Source organism: Typopeltis vanoorti, chromosome 20 (assembly GCF_054136105.1).
Source record: "Typopeltis vanoorti isolate ZY-2024b chromosome 20, IOZ_Tvanoo_1.0, whole genome shotgun sequence".
Lineage (NCBI taxonomy): Eukaryota > Metazoa > Arthropoda > Arachnida > Uropygi > Thelyphonidae > Typopeltis > Typopeltis vanoorti.
Window position 1 is genome coordinate 104222064 of NC_143568.1, and position 23532 is coordinate 104245595.

General features: G+C 35.3%; 1 protein-coding gene across 1 annotated transcript in view; it reads right to left on the minus strand.

Moving 5' to 3' along the window:
* LOC150095741 (putative ATP-dependent DNA helicase HFM1) overlaps nucleotides 1-23532 on the minus strand; it is a 178899-nt gene that overhangs the window by 113395 nt on the left and 41972 nt on the right. The window contains exon 6 of the mRNA XM_090409949.1: nucleotides 16060-16107. Within this exon, the coding sequence (XP_090266075.1) occupies nucleotides 16060-16107 (48 nt within the window). The remainder of the gene's footprint in view (nucleotides 1-16059; nucleotides 16108-23532) is intronic.

Consider the following 23532-nt stretch of genomic DNA (forward strand, 5'->3'; position numbering starts at 1 on the left):
ATGTCTGTGTGGATTGCTAGTAGTGCAGTGTCATCTGCGTACTGAAATATTTGACTTCTTATGGCCATGTTATGAACATTATGTATATGTTGAATAGAGTGGGTGATAATATGGCGCCTTGAGGGACACCGTGTTTTATTTGTATACCCCGGCTGTGACATATACCTATTTTTGTTACTTGTGTTCTGTTTGAGAGGTAAATTCCTGAACCATGTATGCAGTGTTCCTCTTATACCTATTAAGTATAGTTCAGTGAGTAGTATGTCATGTTCAAGTGTATCAAATGCTTTGGTTAAGTCATGCAGTATAAGGACGGTGAACTTGTTTTTATCGAGAGCTTTATTTATTGCATTGCCGATATCTTCTAATAATGTGATGGTGCTTTTTGCTTTCTAATAATATAATAATAATAACTTATTCATAAATTGTAGGTAATGAACTCAGGCAGAATCAACATGAGGGATAAATTATATTTGACTAGAAATTATATTCCTGATTTATCCTTTATCCAAGTATAAACAAAGTTTTCACATGAAGCATCTTCAGTCAACTTGTATATAGAGGCAGTTGAATTCACATCAATTGCCTCACTACCCAGACCAGTTTCAACCTTTATTGAAGTGTCCTTCCTGGAAGTCAGATCCAAGAAAATACAATGGTTAAATTAATGCAGAAGTCATATGTTTTCCATATACAAGTATTATTAAATGTGTTTCAACTTATTATTACAATAATAAGTTGAAGGATCAAAGATAGTTGTAGAAAGTTTTCCCAATTGGTTACAAAGTAAATAATATTTGACAAGAAATTATTTTCTTGTTTATTGGTTATTGGGGTGGTCAATGTAAAGTCAACAGCCTCTATACACAAGTAGCTATTCATGAAGATGCAACATGTGCAAACTTTGTTTCTTACACTTGGATGAAACAAGAATATAATTTCTTCTCAAATATAATTGACTTTGTAACCAACAGATAAACTTTCTATAATATAAAGGACATTATACCATCATGGAGAATTAGAATGACAGGACAGATGACAGAGTACTGTTGGTGATTAGCAGAACCTACAAGCAACAAAAGAAGAAGCTCGTTAGGAGGGTGAGATTGACTTTTATCTCATGCATGAGATAAAAGCTAACAAGAATATATACAGTGGCCATCATACGTGAGCCTGTACAAAAAAATATAGTCAACAAACATCAGTAAGTTAGCTAAATGAGCATAGGTCAAGAAATTATTATGGAGAGCTTTGATGGAATACATAGACTGGAAGGAGGAAAGAATATGGGAAGAAAGAAAGAAAATTTAAGTAGCTCCAGTAAGATAATTTTTTAATACACATATATCCAATTATGAATTGTTTCAAAACATGTCTTAGGATCTGGAAAGTGCTTGAGAGGCATCTCCATGCCATTTGTATGTAGCACACATACTGTAATTGTTGAATCTTCATTTTTTTGTAACTTATTTGAATTTTATACCTGGGTGAAAATGCTATGCAATAAAAAATCTCTCATATAAGTTCTCCATTGTTTATTCATTGTTCAGAAATTATGAAGACAAACTCTCTTGTTAAAGCAATTACTTACTTAAAAACTAAGATAAAATAACACTCGACATCTCAACCTTTATATCAAGGTCATTACGAACACACACACGCACTCACGCACGTGCGCGCGCACGGACGCACGCATGCATGCACTTAAACACACTTGGAACCAAACTACACTGTAACTACTCACAGCAGTTATGCCACAGCTTACTGAAATAATCATGATGTAATCTGTGTCCCAGTGTGTGTGTGTGTGTGTGTGTGTGTGTGTGTGTGTGTGTGTGTGTGTGTGTGTGTGTGTGTTCTTGATGGAGATCTTGATATAAAAGGCAAAATATCAAGTGTCATTTTATGTCAGTTTCAAGAATAGGAATTGCTCTAACACATGAGTTTGCCTCTATAATTTCTACTGAATGAATGCTGACTTTAGGGCTTGAGGGTCAAATCTATATAACTGAGAGGAGACCTCGACATAGCCTTCAAAGGAATGCGGAGAACCAACCAGGGCTTCTGACCTTATGTCCAATCCTCACCTTCTCGTGGTGCACCCTATTAGGTATCTACCTGGATACTGAATGGGCTGGAAATTTGCCATTTAGCTGACCAAATTGTATTGTTATTGGATTAAACCAAAATTTCAAATGATGGTACAACAAGAGAGAATTTCATGCTGGCTGGGGCTTTGCCCGGTTAAACAAGGTCCCCGTTGTTTTCACCAGGGAACCAGGGCGAACAGCGAAAAGTCAGCTACTGGAACAAATCCTAAAACTTACCCTAACCCAACATCACCAGAGTTCAAGATCGGAAGAAGAAGCCTGAATGGCAAAGAAATGGAGCTAGTTGAGGAATTGGATAAGTATCAGATCGACATAATAGGGGTGACTGAAACAAAAAAGACAAAACTGGTGAGATCTTTCTGAGCAATAAATACAAAATGTTATATTCAGGCAATGACAATCAAGGAAAAGAAGGAGTAGCCATAATATTCAACACTAAATACGAGGCTAATCTTCTTGAATGGCAGGCAGTCTCAAGTAGAGTGATGTGGGCAAATATGACAATGGGGAACTGGACAATGTGACTTATTTGTGCCTGTGGTCCCACAGAAGGTTCTACTAAGGTAGAAGTGGAGGAATTTTTTGAGGATTTAGAGAAAGCAACTGACACAATGAAAAAGGAAAAGTTAGTTCTTGTTGGGGATCTAAATAGCAGCGTAAGAAATTATTGTCAGACATACAAAAATATTTTGGGAAAATTTGTAGAAAAGAGCAAAGCTAATAATAATGGCAAATACCTGTTGGAGTTATGCTCAGGACATGGACTGGTTATTACTAAACCAATGTTCCAACATAAAAATGTGCACGAATTCACATGGAGAGAAGAGGCAAGGAATAAGAAAAGTCTCATTGACTATGTTATTGTTGATAGTTGTTTCCCACTGGTGCAGGACACCAGAGGGTACAGAGGATTTGAAATTGGAAGTGATCACCATTTAGTCTTGAGCAGGATAAAATTGAATTTCATATTGAAAAGAAGAACATGTAAGAAAGTTTTAAAGAGAATAAAAATATTTAATGAAATATTTTTATTAAAGATTAAAGAGAATAAAAGTGGAGCAGCTCTCAGATGTGAACTGTACACTAAAACACACAAATATTGTTAAAAAAAAAATGAAAGAGTTTGAGAACAGGAACCAAACCTTGGAGTTTCAGTGGCAATCCTTGAAAAAAATCTTGATTGATTCATCCAGAGAGGCATATGGTGAGGTTGTCTGCAAGGATAGAAAAATCAGAACTCCATGGTGGACACAGGAAGTTAAAGAGGCATTGAAGGAAAAGAAGAAAGCATATCAAAAGTTCCTGGCAAAGTCAGCATGTGCTCTTAGAGAATACAGAGACAAATGTAGGAAAGCTAAACACTGTGTAAAACTGGCTAAACAAAAGTCATGGAAGGACTTTGGCAAAAACATAGAAATTAAATATCAAGAAGGTGGCAAGATATTCTGGAGGTTGTTGAAAAAGCTCAGAAATGCAGGAAAGACTGCTATAAAAGGAATTAGAGATGATAAAGATGAAATGAAAACGGGAGAAAAAGATATCCATGAAGTATGAAGCAATTACTTCGAAAAAATAATAAATAAAACAAGTAGCGATAGCACAGTGGTAAAAAACTCAACAGGCATACAGTCAGGAATACATATCCATGCTTGAAGTAGAAAAAGCCATCAAAGGCTTGAAATGTGGAAAGCAGTAGGAATAGATGATATTCAACCAGAAATGTTGAAATATGGAGGTATAAAAATCTTAGAGTGGCTGTACTGCATAGTTCAGAAGGCCTGGACAGAGGGACAAATTCCAGATGATTGGAGTAGAGCTCTGATAGTACCTATATATAAAAAGGGAAATAAAACTGAATGTGAGAATTACAGAGGTATATCCCTACTGAATGTTCCTGGTAAGATTTATGCAAGTATACTTGAGAAACAGTTGAGAAGAATTGTGGAAGAAAAGCTTGGTGAAGAACAAGCTGGATTCAGGTCAAATAGAGGCTCTCAGGATTAGATTTTCATTTGCGACAGATAGTCGAGAAATCATGGGAATATAACAAAGATATGTATTTAAGTTTTATATATCTGGAAAAGGCATATGACAAGATGACAAGAGAGAAGCTATTCCAAACGCTACACTTACATGGTGTTAATGAGGCATTATATCAGGCAATACTCAGTCTTTATTTGAGTTGTAAGTTAGCAGTTAGAATTGAAGGAAGTACAGGAAGATAGTTTAATGTTAAATCTGGTGTGAGATAAGGATGTACATTATCCCCTCTCTTATTCATTATCTATATGGATCACATTATGAAGGAAAGTGGTATTAAACCTGATATCAAAATTGGAGGTGATAATCTCAGCTCTTTGCTTTATGAGGATGATGTTATACTTCTGAATAAATCTGCTACAAGTCTGCAAGATTCCCTGACTAAATTAAATAACTCTTCTAATAGATATAGTATGAAGGTCAGCATTAAAAAGACAAAGACAATGAAAATAGGCAGAAACACTGAAAATATCAACTGCATTGTGAATGAAGAACTTATAGAACAAGTAAAACATTTCAGCCTCTTAGGAACGATTTTTAGTGAAGATGGTAAGTTAAATATGGAAATAAACAACAGAATCAACAAAGCTGGTATGGTAAGAAGTCAACTGAATAAATTCATATGGAATAAGAAAGAAATTAGCCAAAAAAGTAAATTAGCTGCATACAAGATAGTGTTTAAACCAATTTTAACTTATGGATCTGAGAGCTGGGTTAGAAGTAAAACACTTGAACAAAGACTAGAGACAGCAGATATGAGAGTCCTGAGAAAGATTAGGGGCATGAACAGATGGCATCAATGGCAATATCATATTATAAATGAGGATATTAGGAAAGAACTTGATATTGTCAACATCCAGGAATGCATTAGCAGAGCTAATCTCAGGTGGTATGGTCACTTAAGCAGAATGGGAGAGGAAAGATTAGCAAAACAAGTGTTCTCCGCCAGGTTTGCAGGAAAATGACCCAGAGGAACACAAAGATATAGGTGGATTGATACAGTAGAAAGTGCCTTAGAAGACAGAAATATAAGACCTGGTAATATTGGAGTCTTGACATTTAACAGACTGATTTGGAGAATTGTAGATAGGAAGTTAGTAATGATGTAAGTTTTTCATGTGGTACTATCATATCCTGTTAACCCCTTGAGGGTATATATATCAGGAATTTGATGATGATGAATGCTGACCACCAGGTAACCATGAAAGAAAAAAACTCTATTGTTTATTATTGTGCCGGTGATGGGATAGTGATCCTACAATCTTCACCTGAAAAGCAGATGTGGAATTTTCAGTTAAGGAGGAATATATGTGGAATTATAGAGCCAGTGATTATGACAAACCTGAAATAGCTTAGAGCAGTGTCGGTACAGCATGGGGAAATGGTTAAGAGGTGCTTAATGGAAGTATTATCAGGCTGCTTATCCAATGTTAGAAGGGGAAATCAGGTAGATTTCAAGTAGCAGAAGCTGCAAAAAAAAAAAATAAATAAATAAATAAATACCGTGGTGGGTGTATACAGAGAAAGGTGATTAACAAGCCCAAGAGCAGTACTAATTGTAGGCAAAAAGGATGACCTGCATGGTAAGAAAGACAAAATCAGATTAAGACAGAAAATTAGTCAAGCAGACCACATGCCAAAGGAAATCAAAAAACGTTTTTCACTGCATGATGCATAAACAGAAGAACGAACATGAAAGGATAATTTAAATGAATATGAATGGTAGGCCAGTGACAGAAGCAGAAAATTAGATGGTACTTGAATTGCTGAGTGATCACTTTGCAATGTGTATTAAGGCTTAGGTGCTGGTTTAAACTCATAATTAGGTTTAACAGAATGAAAACGGAACAAAGAAATAATTAAACACAGTTTAAGTTCAATGTTTCATCTCTGTCACAAATACATTTTGGATACAATATAAGACATGTAATAACATACACAAACTATAAGTGAAAGAAATTAGAACACAAGTCTAAAAACCTAAGAGGGTTACCTGCTATGAGTGCTGGTAGCTAGCCCTTGTTTAAGAATTAATGTTTCTCAAATCTTGGGAAGTTTGCAGTGGCGGCCCATGAAGCTTTAATTGAGGGTGCTGCCTATACAAAATAATTTTAAAAAAATAATTTTTTTCCTAATCAGTAACCAATTTATTAATAAATAAATTTACAGATTTATTTATTAATAAACTGGTTACTAATTAGGAAAAAAATTATTATTTTTTTAAAATTATTTTGTATAGGCAGCAACCCACAGAAAGCTTCACGGGCCGCCACTAGAAGTTTGACGCAATCATATTTATTTAGATTAAGTTAGTGTTTAAAATTAAAATCAGCTACTGATTCAAAAAAAAAAAAAAAAAAAAAAAAATCTTTCAAGTTTGTATTCGGTAATTCCTATTTTATCTCCAGAACAAGGTTTTCAGTTTATCTAATCCTCAGCCTGCTGTCTATAGGTCTTATAGATTTTTTTTCCCCTTCTCTTTCATATTTCTTTTTAAATGAGATGATCTCACCTTCAAAGAATACAACCTTTTATGAGTAGGATATCATAAAAAATACTTGTACTACTTGGAAGTAAACTGCATAATCAGTGATCAATAATATGCATTCTACCACAACTGTTTCATTTTGGAGAAATTCTGGTTGTCGCTTGGGATATTTCCAGCACATTTAATCTAATCTTGTACAAAGGTCTCTTGAAAAAGTTCCTAGTATATGATCTTCTGCCTGCATTTTGTAAATGGATATCTAATTTCCTCTCTCACTTCATGTTGGATGGCTTTATCCTCCAGCTTCTCAAATGGTGCAGGGAGTGTTTGACATTTTCGTTCTTTTTCTCCAATGTCTTGTTGCTCAATATCATCATTGCACATGAAAAAGAATATCTGTAGAGACGTTCATAAATATTATGCCATATATTATTATTATTATTATTATTCGTGACACCTCCAAGGAGTCCGATGACTCATTGCGGGAGGACACCTATATATCCAGAAATCGTCATTCTATTTTCTAATGTGGAAAACCAATCTAATTGGCTGTAATTCCATGAAAATTCAATTGTCTTTATTTTATTTATCACAGAAGAGATTCATTCCTGCATGATTATTTTTGATACCTACCCTAGTCATCAATAAAAACATTTCCATTCTCAAAGAACTATAACTGCAGATTTTTCTTGACACCACTGTTTCCCCCCCCCCCTCCCCCAGCAAACTTCTTTACAGAAACTTTCAAGCAGAAAACTAAAACTTTTGAATCTGCAAATTTAAAATGGTTTGGCTTAGATACATCAATGACATATTTGTGATTTGGCCACCCTACGGCCAAATTATAAAACTTGAGCACTTCAGCCATTTAACCAACACGAGCACATGCGATTCATGATAAAAATAGAAAAACAAAATTCCTTACTTAAATATAAAGAGCCAATAGGCTTCATTTCAGCAATATAAACATTATTTAAATTAAGGGGATATTAAATCCCACATTGTTTTAAAACCGAATAAGAAACTCAAAGATTGGAATCAGAGAGTTTCATGCTGAATATAGTATAATAAACTATAAAAGTATCAGCGACTACTAGCGTGAGCTAATGCAAGTAGCAAGTACGTAGTACAAACTTGGGCAACTCGCAGCAAAGGTGGTAAAGTTCTGATCGCTATTCTTGGTATTTTCCATAATGTAAAACACATTTCCTAGTAAATGTATGCTGTTATTACATTATGGTTGGAGGTCACTACCCAGACTGGTTTCAGCCTTTATTGAGGCTTCGGGTAGTGACCTCCCACCATAATGTAATAACAGCATACATTTCCTAGGAAATGTATTTTACATTATGGAAAATACCAAGAATAGCAATCAGAACTTTACCACCTCTGCTGCGAGTTGCCCGAGTTTGTACTACATACTTGGACTACTTGCATTAGCTCACGCTAGTAGTCGCTGATACTTTTATAGTTTATTATACTATATTCGGCATGAAACTCTCTGATTCCAATCTTTGAGTTTCTTATTCGGTTTTAAAACAATGTGGGATTTAATATCCCCTTAATTTAAATAATGTTTATATCGCTGAAATGAAGCCTATTGGCTCTTTATATTTAAGTAACTTAATGGGTGGACCTTTTTGACAACTCGTATAGCAGAGTATATAAGTTCTTTTTGCTATACCCTTTGGTATTAATTTGGTCTAGCTACTCACTGATGAAGCCTCAATAAAGGCTGAAACTGGTCTGGGTAGTGACCTCCCACCATAATGTAATAACAGCATACATTTCCTAGGAAATGTGTTTTACATTATGGAAAATATCAAGAATAGCGATCAGAACTTGTGGTAAAGTTCTGATCGCTATGCTGCGAGTTGCCCGAGTTTGTACTACATATTTGGACTACTTGCATTAGCTCGCGCTAGTAGTCGCCAATGCTTTTATAGTTTATTATACTATATTTGGCATGAAACTCTCTGATTCCAATCTTTGAGTTTCTTATTCGGTTTTAAAACAATGTGGGATTTAATATCCCCTTAATTTAAATAAAATTCTTTACTGTTTTTGAATACTCGTAACTCACCTTCCATCAGGCCGTCTCTCATTTAGCATTTATCACAAACCACCAACCACAAAAAATAGGGATAATAAATACTCTCAAAAAGAGAGCAACAACAATTTGCTAAATGAGAATGATATCAAAAAGGATATGCAATGGATCAGAATCATCTTTGTTAAAAGCAGATACAATACAAAGATAATTGACAAAATGTTGAACGAACAAATAATACACCAAAACAAAGATAAATATTCCAGCAAAGCTATATTTATCCCATATATATTAAAGGTTTATCAGAAAAAAATAATGGAAACCTAAAGAAATGCAACTTAAAAACTACCTTTAAACCTCATACTAAACTAAAACATTTATTAAGCACATCTAAAGATTCTCTCCCCTCCCCCCTTACATCTAGAAGTCTATCAAATTAAATGTACGTGTAATCTTTAGTATAATGGAGAAACTGACACACAGTTGATAACCAATAAAGCATATTTTAATTATGGCAATATAGACTGGAATGAAGAGATAGCAACTGGAAGTAAAGAAAATGAGTTTCTTGAGTTTTTGAGGGATAACTACCTCAGACAGTATGTAACAGAGGGCACAAGAGGATTAAGGGTCTTGGATTTGGTCATCTCATCGGAGGATGTAATTATCAATGAGGTATCAAATCATCCACTAATTGGTGAAAGTGACCATGAGGTGATTACTTGGGTGGTTGCCAGCAGTGCAAGGACCCCTGTGAAAAAAGGGTATATGTGGAACTACAAGGGGGGTGATTATGAAGAGCTCAGGAGACAGCTTGCAGGTGTAGCATGGAATGAGGAGTTAGCTGGAAAAGAGATCAATGCAGCTTGGGGGATTTTCAAAAAATATTTAGTGGATGCAATGTCTAAATGTATACCACGGGTGAGAAGGTTAAATAAGTTAGGTGTGAGATGGATGAATAAAGAGATTAAGCATGCAATACAGAGAAAAAGGGCATTGTGGAGGCAGCATAAGAGAAGTGGAAGTAACCAATTTCATGAGTTCTACAAAGACCAGGCAAGGAGAGTGACTTGGTTGGTGAGAGTAGCTAAAGAGAGGTATGAACAGCAGTTAGCTAATGAAGCTAAAAAGAATCCTAGGGAGTTCTTTCGATATGTAGCCAGCAAAAGAAAGAATGATTATGGAAGGATGACATTGATTGGAGGAAATGGTATAAAGACAGCTGTTGCAGAATGTGTGGTGGAGATACTTAATGAGCAGTTCATAAAGATCTTTCAATCTTGTGAATGTGACTTCATGGAGAGATTAAGAGCAGTTGATGATGGGGAGGAGAGACTGACTGTAAGTGAGCAAGAGGTGTTTGGGGAGTTGAGTAAACTAGATGTAAATAAGGCTGTGGGACTTGATAATATATCACCGCGTATTCTGAAGGAATGTTGACACCTGCCTTGACATATTTTTTTAATACGAGTCTTGCACTTGGTCAAGTCCCTAAAGAGTGGAAGGAGGGCAAGATTGTGCCACTTCATAAAGGAGGTGATCGAACTCAAGCATCAAACTATAGGCCTATCTGTGTGTCAGGTGTTGTGGTTAAGTTGTTGGAGAAGCTTGTGAGAACTAGGATCCAGAGTTGGGTTGACAACAATGGTATAATATTTGATGGACAGCATGGATTTGCTAAAGGGAGGTCGTGTTTTAGTAATCTACTTACTTATTACAATAAAGTGACTGCTTCCTTGGACAGAGGAGAAGGATACACAGTAATATACTTGGATTTTGCAAAAGCTTTTGATAGAGTACCTCATGATAAGTTGACAGTCAAACTAGAGCAGATGGGGTTGGATATTAGATTAATGCATTGGATTGGAGACTGGCTATCTGATAGGTATAACAAGTTGTGTATGGGGGTGCAATATCCAGGAAAAGGAAAGTCACTAGTGGAGTGCCTCAGGGATCTGTTTTAGGGCCATTACTATTTAACTTGTATATTAATGATATTGGCAAAGATTTGGATGGAGATATTCAGTTGTTTGCAGATGATGCAAAGTTGGGACGAACCATAAAGAGTAGTGAAGATGTTGTGGCCTTGCAAGAAGACTTGAATAAATTGAGTGATTGGGCAAGCAAATGGGGATGTGAGTTCAATGTTGCAAAATGTAAGGTTTTAAAATTTGGAAAACAAAGATGGGATGCAGAATTTATGCTTGGTGAGAATATATTGTTGGAAGTAGAGGAAATAAGAGATCTGGGAGTGATAGTGGATAAGGATCTAAAATTTAGGGGACACATCGCCAAAATTGTGAAGACAACACAAAGACTTCTGGGAATGATGAGGAAGACACTGACGTGTAGAAGTAGGGAGATTCTTGTTCCATTGTATAAGGCTTTGATTAGGCCACACATGGACTATTGTGCTCAGATTTGGTCACCTGGTTTTCAGAAGGATGAAGAGATGTTGGAAAGGGTGCAAAGGCGACTGACTAAGGTAGTTTCTGACCTCTGGAATGTCGAGTATGAGGAAAGATTGAAAAGATGTAATTTGCAGAGTCTAGTGGAGAGAAGGAAGAGGGGAGATATGATAGAGACCTACAAGTTGGTGAGGGGTTGTTATAGGATCAATGGTTGAGAAGTTCTACATAGAATAGTGGGAGATCAGGGGAGAACCAGAGGTCATACCTGGAAATTGTATAAAGAGGGTGTGAGTAGGGGAGTGAGAGGCAGGTTTTTTTTCGTGCAGAGTTGTGAATGATTGGAATGCCTTGCCTGAGAGTGTGGTGTCTGCAAGGAGTTTGAATGTGTTTAAGACCCGGTATGATGAGATGTGTGTGAGATAAAAGGACCTCCTAGATGAGTCTTTGACTCCATGAGGTCTTGTTTTAATAATAATAATAATAATAATAATATCCACCTAATTCATCATGGAGAAACAAGCCTTTCCTACCATGCACTGGAACACATTCCATAGAAATGAATGGAAAGGCAGTCAACTCTTACACTACACAAGAACATGGCATGAGGGTGCTAGAGTGTCACTTAGTGAAAGGCTGTCGAAAGCTGCTATCTTTTTGTAGTAAAGTAGCGATTTGGATTTCCGTTTTAGTGTAGTCTTCTCTATTTTTGATAGCTTAGCATAACTAAGTAATTGTGGAGATTTGTTTGTTTGAAATAGACTTTTACAATTTTTTAAGCATATGGTGAACAATGACAAAATGGTGGTATGAACGAGATTAGTGCATCGTGTGGTGCAAAAATCAAAGTAATTAATGTCGTAGATTTTTCAAGAATGGTACATTGTCGTGAATAAAACATGTATACTGCGAATGTAAATGAAACATGTAAATGCGAATTTGGCAGATAGAATGAATTAGTGTGTAATTTGGGGAGCAAATGGCTGTATGAATTATGGAATGAAAACAGCTCCAGGAGTAAATCACAGAATAGAAGCAAAAGAAAGTATAGCTGAAGAAAGGACAACCAACTTGTGGAAGGCTAGTTGGAAGGAGGAAACAAATGATAGATGGACAGATAGTGTAATTGCTAGGATGCAAGACTTGGAAAATGAGTTGATCATAAGAAGTGAAATGAAAAATATGTGCAGTAAGAAAAAGGGATGATGAATCACTTGAAAACAGCAATGTATGGAGATTCTATTATTAAAGGAACAGTAAATGAGATTTTCTAGGAAGAAGAATTAGCACGATCAGTATTCCGCAATCCTGATATCATTTTTAGTACTGTCCTTTGCACTCTCTCCACTGTATCAGAATTACAACGAGACAGGAGACCAGACCTGTGCACAACAGTCCAAGTGAAGTCTTATCAATGTCTTGTAAAGAGGCAAAACGACATCCTTATCTTTACATATTAAAGTTCGTTTCAGCATTGCAATTATTTTTTGAGTTGTGTTTGCAATCTTTGTTGCATGATCCCTGAACTTCAAGTTGCTATCTACTAACTCTCCAAGATCCTTAGCCTGATCAGTTTCTTCTAGCATAATCTCACCAATATAATACAACATTGGATATCTAATCACACCAAAGTGCAAGACTTTACATTTACTAACATTGAACTGATATCCATTTTCCCATGCCAACAATTCCAGCCAATTCAAATCATTCTGCAAGTACTGTATATTAGCAGCATTTCTGATTACCCTACCTATCTTTGCATAATTAGCAAATAGCTGTATGTCACCTGTCAAATCCTTCCCAATATCATTAATGTACAGACTGAATAACAGTGAACCAAAGGACTGATCCTTGTGGTGCACCACTAGTTTTTTTATTATTATTATTATTATTAATCTTTGTACTGGTTATGGGCAGACTACCCTTACACCACTTCCAGACATCTCGTCCAAACTTGATATAGGCCTAAGCCTTTACAAGTGTTTTACCCTATGCCTGTTCTAGTTATCATTACAGTCGTTCTCTGGTGGCAACACCACACCACCAGTGTGCCCTGTAGGGCCCTCAAGGAAAGAACTTTTATATCCTTCTGCATAAGCCCAAGCTGTTTTAAGTCCTTATAGCTATCTGCGCTCCATACGCCATGTAAAAAGATGGTGGTGCTGGTAAACCTCGGAGTTGCCCCATGCTCTTCCCATATCTTACTAAGATCTTACTAAGTAGATCTTGGTTATTCTTATAATAGTTTACCTCATTATTACGGCTATAGGCTAGTGGGCACCCTGTTCTTCCCACCACCTGGGCATCAACTACCCAAATGTCACCATCTCTTTTAATCACTAAGTCTGGCTAATGCAAGCCTGCCAAGGTCCTATAATGTGGTTCCAATGTGGTCTCCCAACCTTTGTTCTTAAAGCAGTTGTTCAGAATGGAGACCACGGCATCAAGCCTCCACACACGGATCCCATGATGCAAAAGCAACACTGGGCTATATGAGACAATGTCTCACTGTAGTGGCAGCCAGCCCTACAGTTTGAATTGTTACTACTCTATTGAGCTGTGCGGGCTCGAGTGGGCAGGGCATTGATCCTTGTCCTGATAAGGTCAATATACTTGAACCCAGGGAGGAGTCCAGTGCCATCCCTTATCCAATCATGCTGGGGAGGCACCAGATATAACTCTTTTAAAAGAGCACCATCTACAGAACAGTGCAGCAGAGATTCCCATGAAACATACCACCGAAACAGAATATCACTCCCTCAGATAGGAAGGCAATTTGGAACATAAAAAGAAACAAGGACATAATAGTAACTAAAGCAGACAAAGGAAACTCCACACTCATTATGAACACCAAAGATTATGTTAGGAAGATAAATACTTTATTATCTGATCAGTCCACATATAAAATTTTAGATAAGGATCCAACCATGAAGAACCACCACGAGACCAATCTTCTGATTCGCAATATGGACAGATGGCCTCAGGAGTCAAAAAGAAAACTAAAATCTGTACATCCTATAATGCCTCGCCTTTACGGTGTACACAAAGATGAAGCTCCACTCTGCCTGATCGTAGATGGCAGATTCTCCCCAACATATCTACTAGCCAAACATCTCGCAAACCTATTAAAAGAACAAATCAGAAAATCAGATTCTTATATAAAAAATTCTCAACACTTTGTTGAGAAATTTTAAAATGTAAATTTATCCAACAGACATTTTGGCAAGTCTTGATGTTACCTCTTTGTTTACTAACGTACCAGTTGAAGAAGTCATGGAGATTATAAAAGAGCTTTTTCCAAGTGATATCTCACAACTATTCCATCACTGTCTCAAGTTCAATTTCTTCAAAGTTAACAATATAGTTTATCAACAATTAGAAGGCTTAGCCATGGGCAGCCCCCTGTCACCACCATGTGCAGACTTGTTCATGGAGAAATTGGAAAATGACATTCTAGCTAAAATAAACCCAAAACCATCAGTTTGGTGGAGATATATCGACAATGTGTTCATTATCTGGAAGGACAAAGTAGACAGCTTACATGAGTTCCTCCAAAAAATTAACTCTTTCCATCATAAAATCAAATTTGCATTAGAGGAAAACAATCAACTACCCTTTTTAGATATACTAGTTAAAAGAAAAGAGAAGAATGAACATATCAAACTTACAATATAGAAAACCCACAGATACTGGACGGTATCTCCATTATTCTTCTAATCATCACCATACACAGAAATACAGCATTATACATATGCTAAGAAACAGAGCCCGAAATATAGTCACATAAGAAGAAGACGTATGTATAGAACTTTCCCTTATATCTAAATCTCTATCACAGAATGATTATCCTCAAAACATAATCAATAAAATTCTCTACAGTAACAACCTCCAACAACAACGTATAGCAACTCAGTACATTTCATCCATCGTCTTACCCTTGGCTCAGTCTCCACAAAAATAGCTAGAATTATGAAGCCTTATAACATCAAAGTTGTTTTTAAACCAACAAGTACCACTAGACAGTTTTTACGAGCCCCTAAAGACAACGTAGCTTTCTTCAAATATGCAGGTGTTTATAGCATACCATGCATGTGTAGACTATCCTACATAGGCCAAACTTTGAGAAGCCTAGAAATTAGAAAGAAAGAACATGTAGGAGATGTTAATCACAACAGAACAAACACCTCAGGTTTGGCACATCATTTCTCAACTTCAACACAACAGATTGGGACAAGCCACGCAATAGATTGGGACAACAGCTCCATGCCATATATAGAAGAGGATTACAGTTGTCGAACTTTTAAAGAAGCTGCAGTAGTCCTACGAACAGGATGTAACCTTAATTGTAACCAAGGGGTTATATTAAAGGATATGTGGAAAAATCTGATTAACTCATTAAGTTTAGCAAAGCTACATTACGCCAAAAATTATGTAACATGACTTTGTAAAAATGACTGACTCTTCACGCTTCATGCAAATCATGTCATGCAAACCTTTCCAATTTTGTCAAACTGTTGTTAACCGTTTCTGCATTCCTTGGTTTTTTTGCATTTACTAGTAGTTTTTTTACCTGCTCGTCTTGACAAAGCTAGTCAGTTACAGCTAGCGAAACTAGTAGGCGTTTTTGTATATATGTGTATTAAAACCTATGGTCTTGTAATCCAAATAGTATGTGTTAACAGAGGAAATTTTTCAGCACCTGACTAAAGGGGACAGATTGAGGGGGCGGATCCCTCAGGACCAGATCATTTGCTTGGAGAGTGGTGAATATGATTGAGCAGAAGAGATTTACTAGAGTCTGTTATAAGTTCTTTGTATGTGTATAAGTGCCAGAAGAGGTAGGTACAATAGGTATTGGGGATATTCTGGACTTCCACAATGAGTCTTCGGACTCCATCAAGATTCCCATGTAATAACAATATAAATAACATATAAATATTGAAAAGTTTTTTTCAGACTCACCTTGCAATTTCTCTTCCACCTTTTCCTTTGACAATCCTTCAGGAATTCCTGTACAAGAAAAGAGCTTCTATGTAAAACAACAATTTTGGTGTTTTTTATTCAGATTTTACAGTTAATCTTGATTTATTTGTAAATAAATTTCCTCTGCAGTTTAATGCAGAGGAACAATTATGGAAAATAGAAAAAAATATTTAATTTTACCAGCTTACATATCCTAGCCTCGGAGAGGCACACCTCTCCGAGTATAGAAAAATGGATAACACTTGTGGAGTTAAATTATACTTGACAAGATGACTATGCAATATGCAAATTTTGTAGCCTACAAGAGCAGCTTTAAAACAGTCATATTTGAGAAGTAGTATAGGTACCATTCACTTATAGATCCAGAAATGAATTATTGTATTTGTTTGTGAATGCCAGGAGTAGCAGAAATGAGGTAGTAATGTATATCAATAATATTCTAGAAATAACAGCTTCTTCATTAGAATGAAATATCATTATCATTATTATCATTTTCTTGAACTCAATTGTGTCACAAGATTCATCAAGTGAGGTAAATGCTTATCAATACAAAGTCTATCATATCACTCCTTAAACTACTCCACCATTTGCACTTTCACCACACTCTCAGCTCATGGATTACATGCTCATACCATTCTCCTTGCAAAAAAAAAAAAAAAAAACCTTCCTTCTTGCCCTTTTTACTCATTACTTCCTTTTGCAACTTTTCCATGGATGGCCCTTTTCCTTGTTCCTACCCCTTTCTATCAGATTAAAAATCTTGCAAGAGTTAAATCAACAATAATCCTTCAACAACTGAAATGTCTCAATCATATTCATCCATTGTCTTCTAATCAGCAAACTCTGCAGTCTGCATGTCTTCAGCCTAGTATAGCTACCTAGTATCCCCTTCAAATCCTGGGGACCAGATCTTAGCACAGAAATCCAGATGTGGTCTGATCAAAGCTTTATACAATGGGGGCACCATTCTTCATTTCTCATACTCAATGTCTTCCTCAATATTGCAGAAATTCTCTGAGTTGTTTTAACAACCTTTCTGTACTTCAAATTTCAATCCACAATTACCCCCAAGATCCCTTGCCTCCTCCATTTCTTTAACTCCAAGTGAATAAGAAGCATTCCATCAGCTGATCCCAAATTTCAAAACATTACATTCAGTTGTATTAAACTAGCATCTCCATCCATTGGCCACATTAACAGCTTATTCAAATCCTTTTGAAGCGACAAAATATCAGTCCTATTACAAATAATCCTTCTAAGCTTAATAACATATGCAAACAACTGAGTATCTTCCTGTAGTCCTTTGACAATATCATTGACATAATGATTCTAGTACTGAACCCTGTGGAACTCTACTTGTAATATTCCTACACCCTGATACTCCTGCTTCTAGCTCTCGTATACAACTCTCTCATATCTATCAGAGAGTCGGTTACCAATTTAATCCAATCCAATCCAATCCACTGATGTGATATCCAAATGTGATACCCATATGTTGCAACCAAAACACCAATTTGTTATATGGCACCCTGTCAGATGCTTTTGCAAAATCCAAAAAAATGACAATGTATGCCTTACCTGCATTCACTGCTCTTATTACTCAATTATAAAAGGTAACCAGATTACTAAAACAAGAGTGCTCATTAATGAATCCATGCTAGTCTGTATAAATATCACCCTCATCTGCCTAATTCTGTATGCAAGTTCTTACCTCTCCAAAATCTAAACAAGTACAGAATAATAATGGTCCTATTATTATTCGGTACATTATTATTATGTGACACTCCATTAGTGACCTTCCTCTTTTGGGATACCACTCTTCCATATAGAACCTACTGATACTTGTCTGACAGCCAATCAGCTATCCAACTTACTAATCTGTTATCTAATCCCATCTCTTTCAGCTGAGCTTCTAGCTTGTCACAATAGCAGACAAATATCATTTATGACATTTGTTTCATTAGAAGCTGAGTTATAGTGCCAAGAATGACAGTGTGTTTTGACGAATGGTAGGAAAATGAGTTTCAAACAGAGAGCTGCAATTGACTTTTGTGTTAAACTTGGAAAGTTTTACTGAAATGCATCAAATGCTTCAAAAAGCATACGGTGATGAATACTTATCCCGTACTCAAGTTTACGAGTGGTTTAAGCGATTTCAAAGTGGTCGTGAGACACCTGAGGACGATGAAAAGCTGGGCCATCCAAAAACTGGACTTAGTGAAGTTAACATCCAAAAAGTGCATGATTTCATCAAAGAAAACCCAAAACCATCCATGCGATTGATTGAAGATGAATTGGGGATTCCAAAATCAACTGTGCACAACATTTTGATGAAGAGTTTAAGCCTTTCTAAATTGAATTCGCGATTTAACCCCACAAGTTGACCGATGACCAAAAAATGTATCGAATTGATCACTGAAAGGACCTCATTAAAACTGCTCATAAGGACTCAAACTTCCTTGAAATGGTCGTTACTGGTGAAGAAACATGGTGTTTTGAGTATGAGCCCACAAAGAATTCATTCCGCCTGGCCAAATAGTCAATGATGAGTTTTATCTCAAGTTTTGAAGTGATTGATAGCAAGAATTCGTCACATACAGCATGAATATCGTGATGCAGACAGCTGGTCACTTTTGCCCGATAATGCACCATCTCATCGTTCGAACATTGTGAGACAGTTTTTGAGCAAAAACCAAGTTTGTGTGTTGGATCACTTGACGTATTCACCTGATTTAGCACACTGTGACTTCTTTCTCTTCCCCCGACTTCATTTGCCAAAGAAAGGAAAGTGATACGACACCATTGAAAACGTTCAAGCGGCAGTAACCATGACCCTCAACAGTATCCCAAAAACTGATATAAAAAACTCATCATCATGCATATCAAGGATTTAGGCATAGCATGGTCTGTTCTGGCCTTAGAAGTCATCGTTGAATCATTTAAGAGGACGTCCTGGATTTCTTTTTCCTAATGGCTTTTACTTTAAAGCTTGTTTTAGTAATCTTTCCGTTTTCATTCTTTGAACGTGTTCCATCCATTTATGTTTATATTTTTTAATTTTTTCTATTACTGGTTCTTGGTTTGATTCTTTCATAATTTCTTCATTTCTTTTGTGATCAAATAGGGTATACTTTGCAGTTTTTCTCATAAACTTCATTTCTGCTGTTGTTAATCTTTGTTTGTCTTTTTGTTTTATTGTCCAGATTTCGCTTCCATACATTAAGACTGGTAGGGCTAATGTATTGTATACTTTTAGTCTGGTTTGTTTTTGAACTAGGTTTGGTTTAAATATAGAGTTAATTACACCTGTTATTTTTAAATATTTTGCAATTTTTACGTTTATATCTTTTTCATTTTCATATGTGATCATACATCCTAGGTAGTTAAATGAATTCACCTGTTCTGAGATCTTGTTATCTATTACTATTTTAGTTCTCGCTGGATCTTGTCCTTTAAAGGCCATAGTTTTTGATTTTTCTGTTGATATTATCATACCATAATCTTTGGATATCTCATTTAGATCTAAAATAGCTTTCTGTAGTTTATCTTCAGAATTTGTAATTATTATTTGGTCGTCAGCAAAGAGGAGAGTGTTTAAGTTTACTGCAGAAGAAAGTTTAATTCCTTGATGTAAATTTTTATTCCATTTTATTATTATTTCATTTAAGTAGATATTAAAAAGAGTTGCAGAGAGGGGACATCCCTGTCGGACCCCTTGGTTTATCTCTCTCGTATATGATAGCTCATGATTTAATCTTATTTGTATTTGATTATTTTCATATATACTTGTGATAGCTTTTAGGATATTATTTGGTATTTGTCTTTCTTTTAATATGTTAAATAATGTGTTTCTTTCAATTTGTCAAATGCTTTTTCAAAGTCAATAAATGCAATATGTGTTTCTAAATTGTATTCTCTTCGTTTCTCTATTATTAATTTTAGGCAAAAGGCCAGGTTTATACATGATCGTCCTTTTCTAAATCCATTCTGTACTTCTAAAATAAAGTTTTCGGAATATTTCATTAGTTTGCTATTTAAGATTCTGCTATATATTTTGTAACAGGAATTTAGTATACTGATACCTCTATAGTTTTTAGGGTCATCTCTATTACCTTTTTTAAAGATAGGAATCACAATTGCTTTTTTCCCTTCTATTGGGGGGATGCCAGTTGAATAAATTTTATTTAAAAATAATAAGAGTCTTTCTTTGAATCCAGTTCCTGCATATTTATATAGTTCTGAACCTAGTTTATCTTCTCCAGGTGATTTTCCATTTCTTGTTTCTTTCAGGCTGATTTCTAATTCTTCTTTAGTTATTTCCTTTTCATTTTCGTTAATTGTTTGTCAGTTGTCTTTTGTTAATTAAACACTGAATTGAAATTCTTCTAATTTCAATTCAGTGTTTAATTTTATGTTTTCTTTGGTATCTGCATTTAAGTGTTTCAAAATTTTATATACATTGGGTCTTATTTTATATAAATCATGTTCTAAATTAGAAACAAATTTGTTCCATGATTCTCTATGTCTTTTTCTAAAAAAACTATAATACGATATAAAAAACAAATTTAATGAATTAATTGACTGTGCCAAACACTGTATTGAAGCTGAGGGACAGTATATTGATTGAAATAAATTATTTGAATAATTATAATTGGCCTGTGTTTAATTTTCTATCAAAAGTTCGGTTTCTTTTTGGACAGAGGGTGTATAACTTTCTCCTTACCATGTTTTTCTCATTTTTTGACATAATCTCGATTTTTACCATGGACCATATGCATCTTTCTTTTCTCAGCCCTGCTAATCTCTTGCTAATCAACTTTTTGATTTCATGCTTTGTCCTCTGAAGGATAATATTCAAGTGCGCTATTTCCTTATTTATGTCTATTTTGTTGTCCTGTATGAAATATATAATACTCACATATTATATATACAAGGGGTGGGGTGGGGGGGGATCTGGAAAGTTCTGATAAACACATAGAACAAAAATGATATTAAAGCAACTGATATAACCATAAGAAAGAACATACTAGTAGCAGAGTTATGAAGGTAACTTATGTTCTTATATTTTTATATCTCCGTATGTTCTTTCTTGTGGTTATATCAGTTGCTTTAATATCGCTTTTGTTCTAAGCGTTTATCAGAACATTCCAGACACCCCCCTCCCTCGTAACTTGAAATCAGTTTGAATTGTATTTGAGATTTTCGATATCATTGAGACAGTTCACAAATGCTAATTTTACAAATAAAAGTCTACCAAAAAAGTTGCAACTAACATTTGATATAAACTGGGTGAAATTATGTTTGCTTGATGCAGAGGTGCCATACATATATACACTGAAGCGAGTTTTTGCATGGAGTGTCGGCACATGGAAATACTGCCTGCCAACATGTTAAACGACATATTGAATTAAAGCAGGAACATTAAAAAAATCTATTGATTATTTTATACAGAAATCATCTGAGCTGAAAAATAACACATATTTTAAAAACTTTTGTTACTACAAATGAAAAAGTTTATAGAGCCTTCTTATCTTGTAAGCTTAAGAATTACTAAAAAACTGATAAACAACACGCTATTGAAGAAATTCCTATATTACGAGCAGTTAAAGATACTGTTTTATCACTATCTGAAGAGAAAGCAGCTGCCAAATTTGATTCTATTCTGTTGTCAAATGACCGTGTATGCAGATTCATTCATGAAATGGCATATTCAGTAAAAAAAAGTTGCTTATTCAAAAGGTAAAAAAAGTCTGTACTACTTTTTACTATAGACATAATAAGCTTTTTTATTTTATTTAAATATTTTATAAGCCCATTTTGTATTGTATATATTTTAATACGTATTTGAATGAAATACATATTTTAAATTTATGGGTCCACATTTTTTCAATTCTTGAATTTTTTTTTTTTTTTTTTTTTTTTTTTTTTTTTTTTTTTTTGTGGTACATTTTTTGAAAGTTATTGAGACCTGCTAGTCTAGTTGGAAAAAAAAATTAACGAAAGACACTGTTATGGTGGCTGATTGACAGATATCAAAGAGTAGTTTATGGAGTATTGAATCCAGGAGAAGGCAGCAAGTGACCAGTGGCATACCACAGTGCTTAGTACTTGGTCCTCTGTTGTTTAATTTGAATATCAATGATATTGGAAATGATTTGACAGCAAATATTCAGTTGTTTGCTGATGATGCTAAACAACTGGGAAGAGCAATGGTAAATGACTGCCAGTTTAATGTGGCCAAGTTTAAGGTGATGCACTTTGGGAAGAGATCAGAAGCTGTGTATTATATTGATGGAACTTAACTGCAGAAAACTGATGAGACCAGGGAGTTGAAGTCTAGGTAACATACTGCAAAGGTAACCAACGGTGGTTACGTGGTTACTGAAGAACACACTAACAAGGGACAGAGAGGTTTTTGTTCCTATATATATATTGGCATCTTTAATTTATAATATAACCAAGTGGGAAAACTTCCAACATCTGTCTCTAATCCCAAGTATTTTAATAATAGTGTGACTCCTTTTGTCTACTTGTATATGGAAATATGACTTCTGCATTAATTCAACCTTGGTATCACTTCTGTGTCTGGCTCCCACTGATGAGACCTCAATAAAGGTCGAAACTGGTCTGGGTAGTGGTCCTTCCCATAATGCATAGACTGTACCATAATGCTTTGCTTTACTTAGTATATATCCCATAATACTTTGAATTATGGGACATATACTAAGGTAAGTGATATGAAGTCATTAGCCTCTATATACAAGTAGCTCAGACATGAATATATTTCACACAAAAACTTTGTTTTGCTTCCTTGAGGAAAGGATTAAAACCAAGTATACAATTTCTTGGTATCTTTAACGCATAATAAACACAAGGCAAAAAACTTTCTACATCTTTCTCTCATCCACAGATTTTTATTAATAAGGTCAAGCACCTATCCTAACCGAAACTACTCTGCATAGTGGTCCTTCCCATTTTGCATAGCATTATACATATCTGAAAGGAGGTGTGCTTTGCATTATGGGATACACACTAAGGCAAGTGATATGAAGTCATTAACCTCTATATAGAAGTAGCTCAGACATGAACATATTTCCCATACAAAACTTTGTTTTTCTTCTTTAGGAAAAGGATTAAAACCAAGTATATAATTTCTTGGTATCTTTAACAGGTAGAATCAAGGATTTTTAAGTAAAATATAACCTGAGCTGCTTGTGGATGTTTGTGCTGTTGTTTTAGGATTATACTTGTGCAGATAAGGCCATAAGATAAGCTATCAACTAACAGTTAGTTTGCTGATTTACTAAGGAATTGAGGATGTGAACAGAGTTTATGAGAGGGTTTCCCCCCCCCCCCCTATGAAACTCAGTTTTGCTTTCAGTTGAAAATCTGATTTTACCAATCTGAGGAACAACCTTAAGTACTTCACATTATAAATAGTATTCAAGTCAA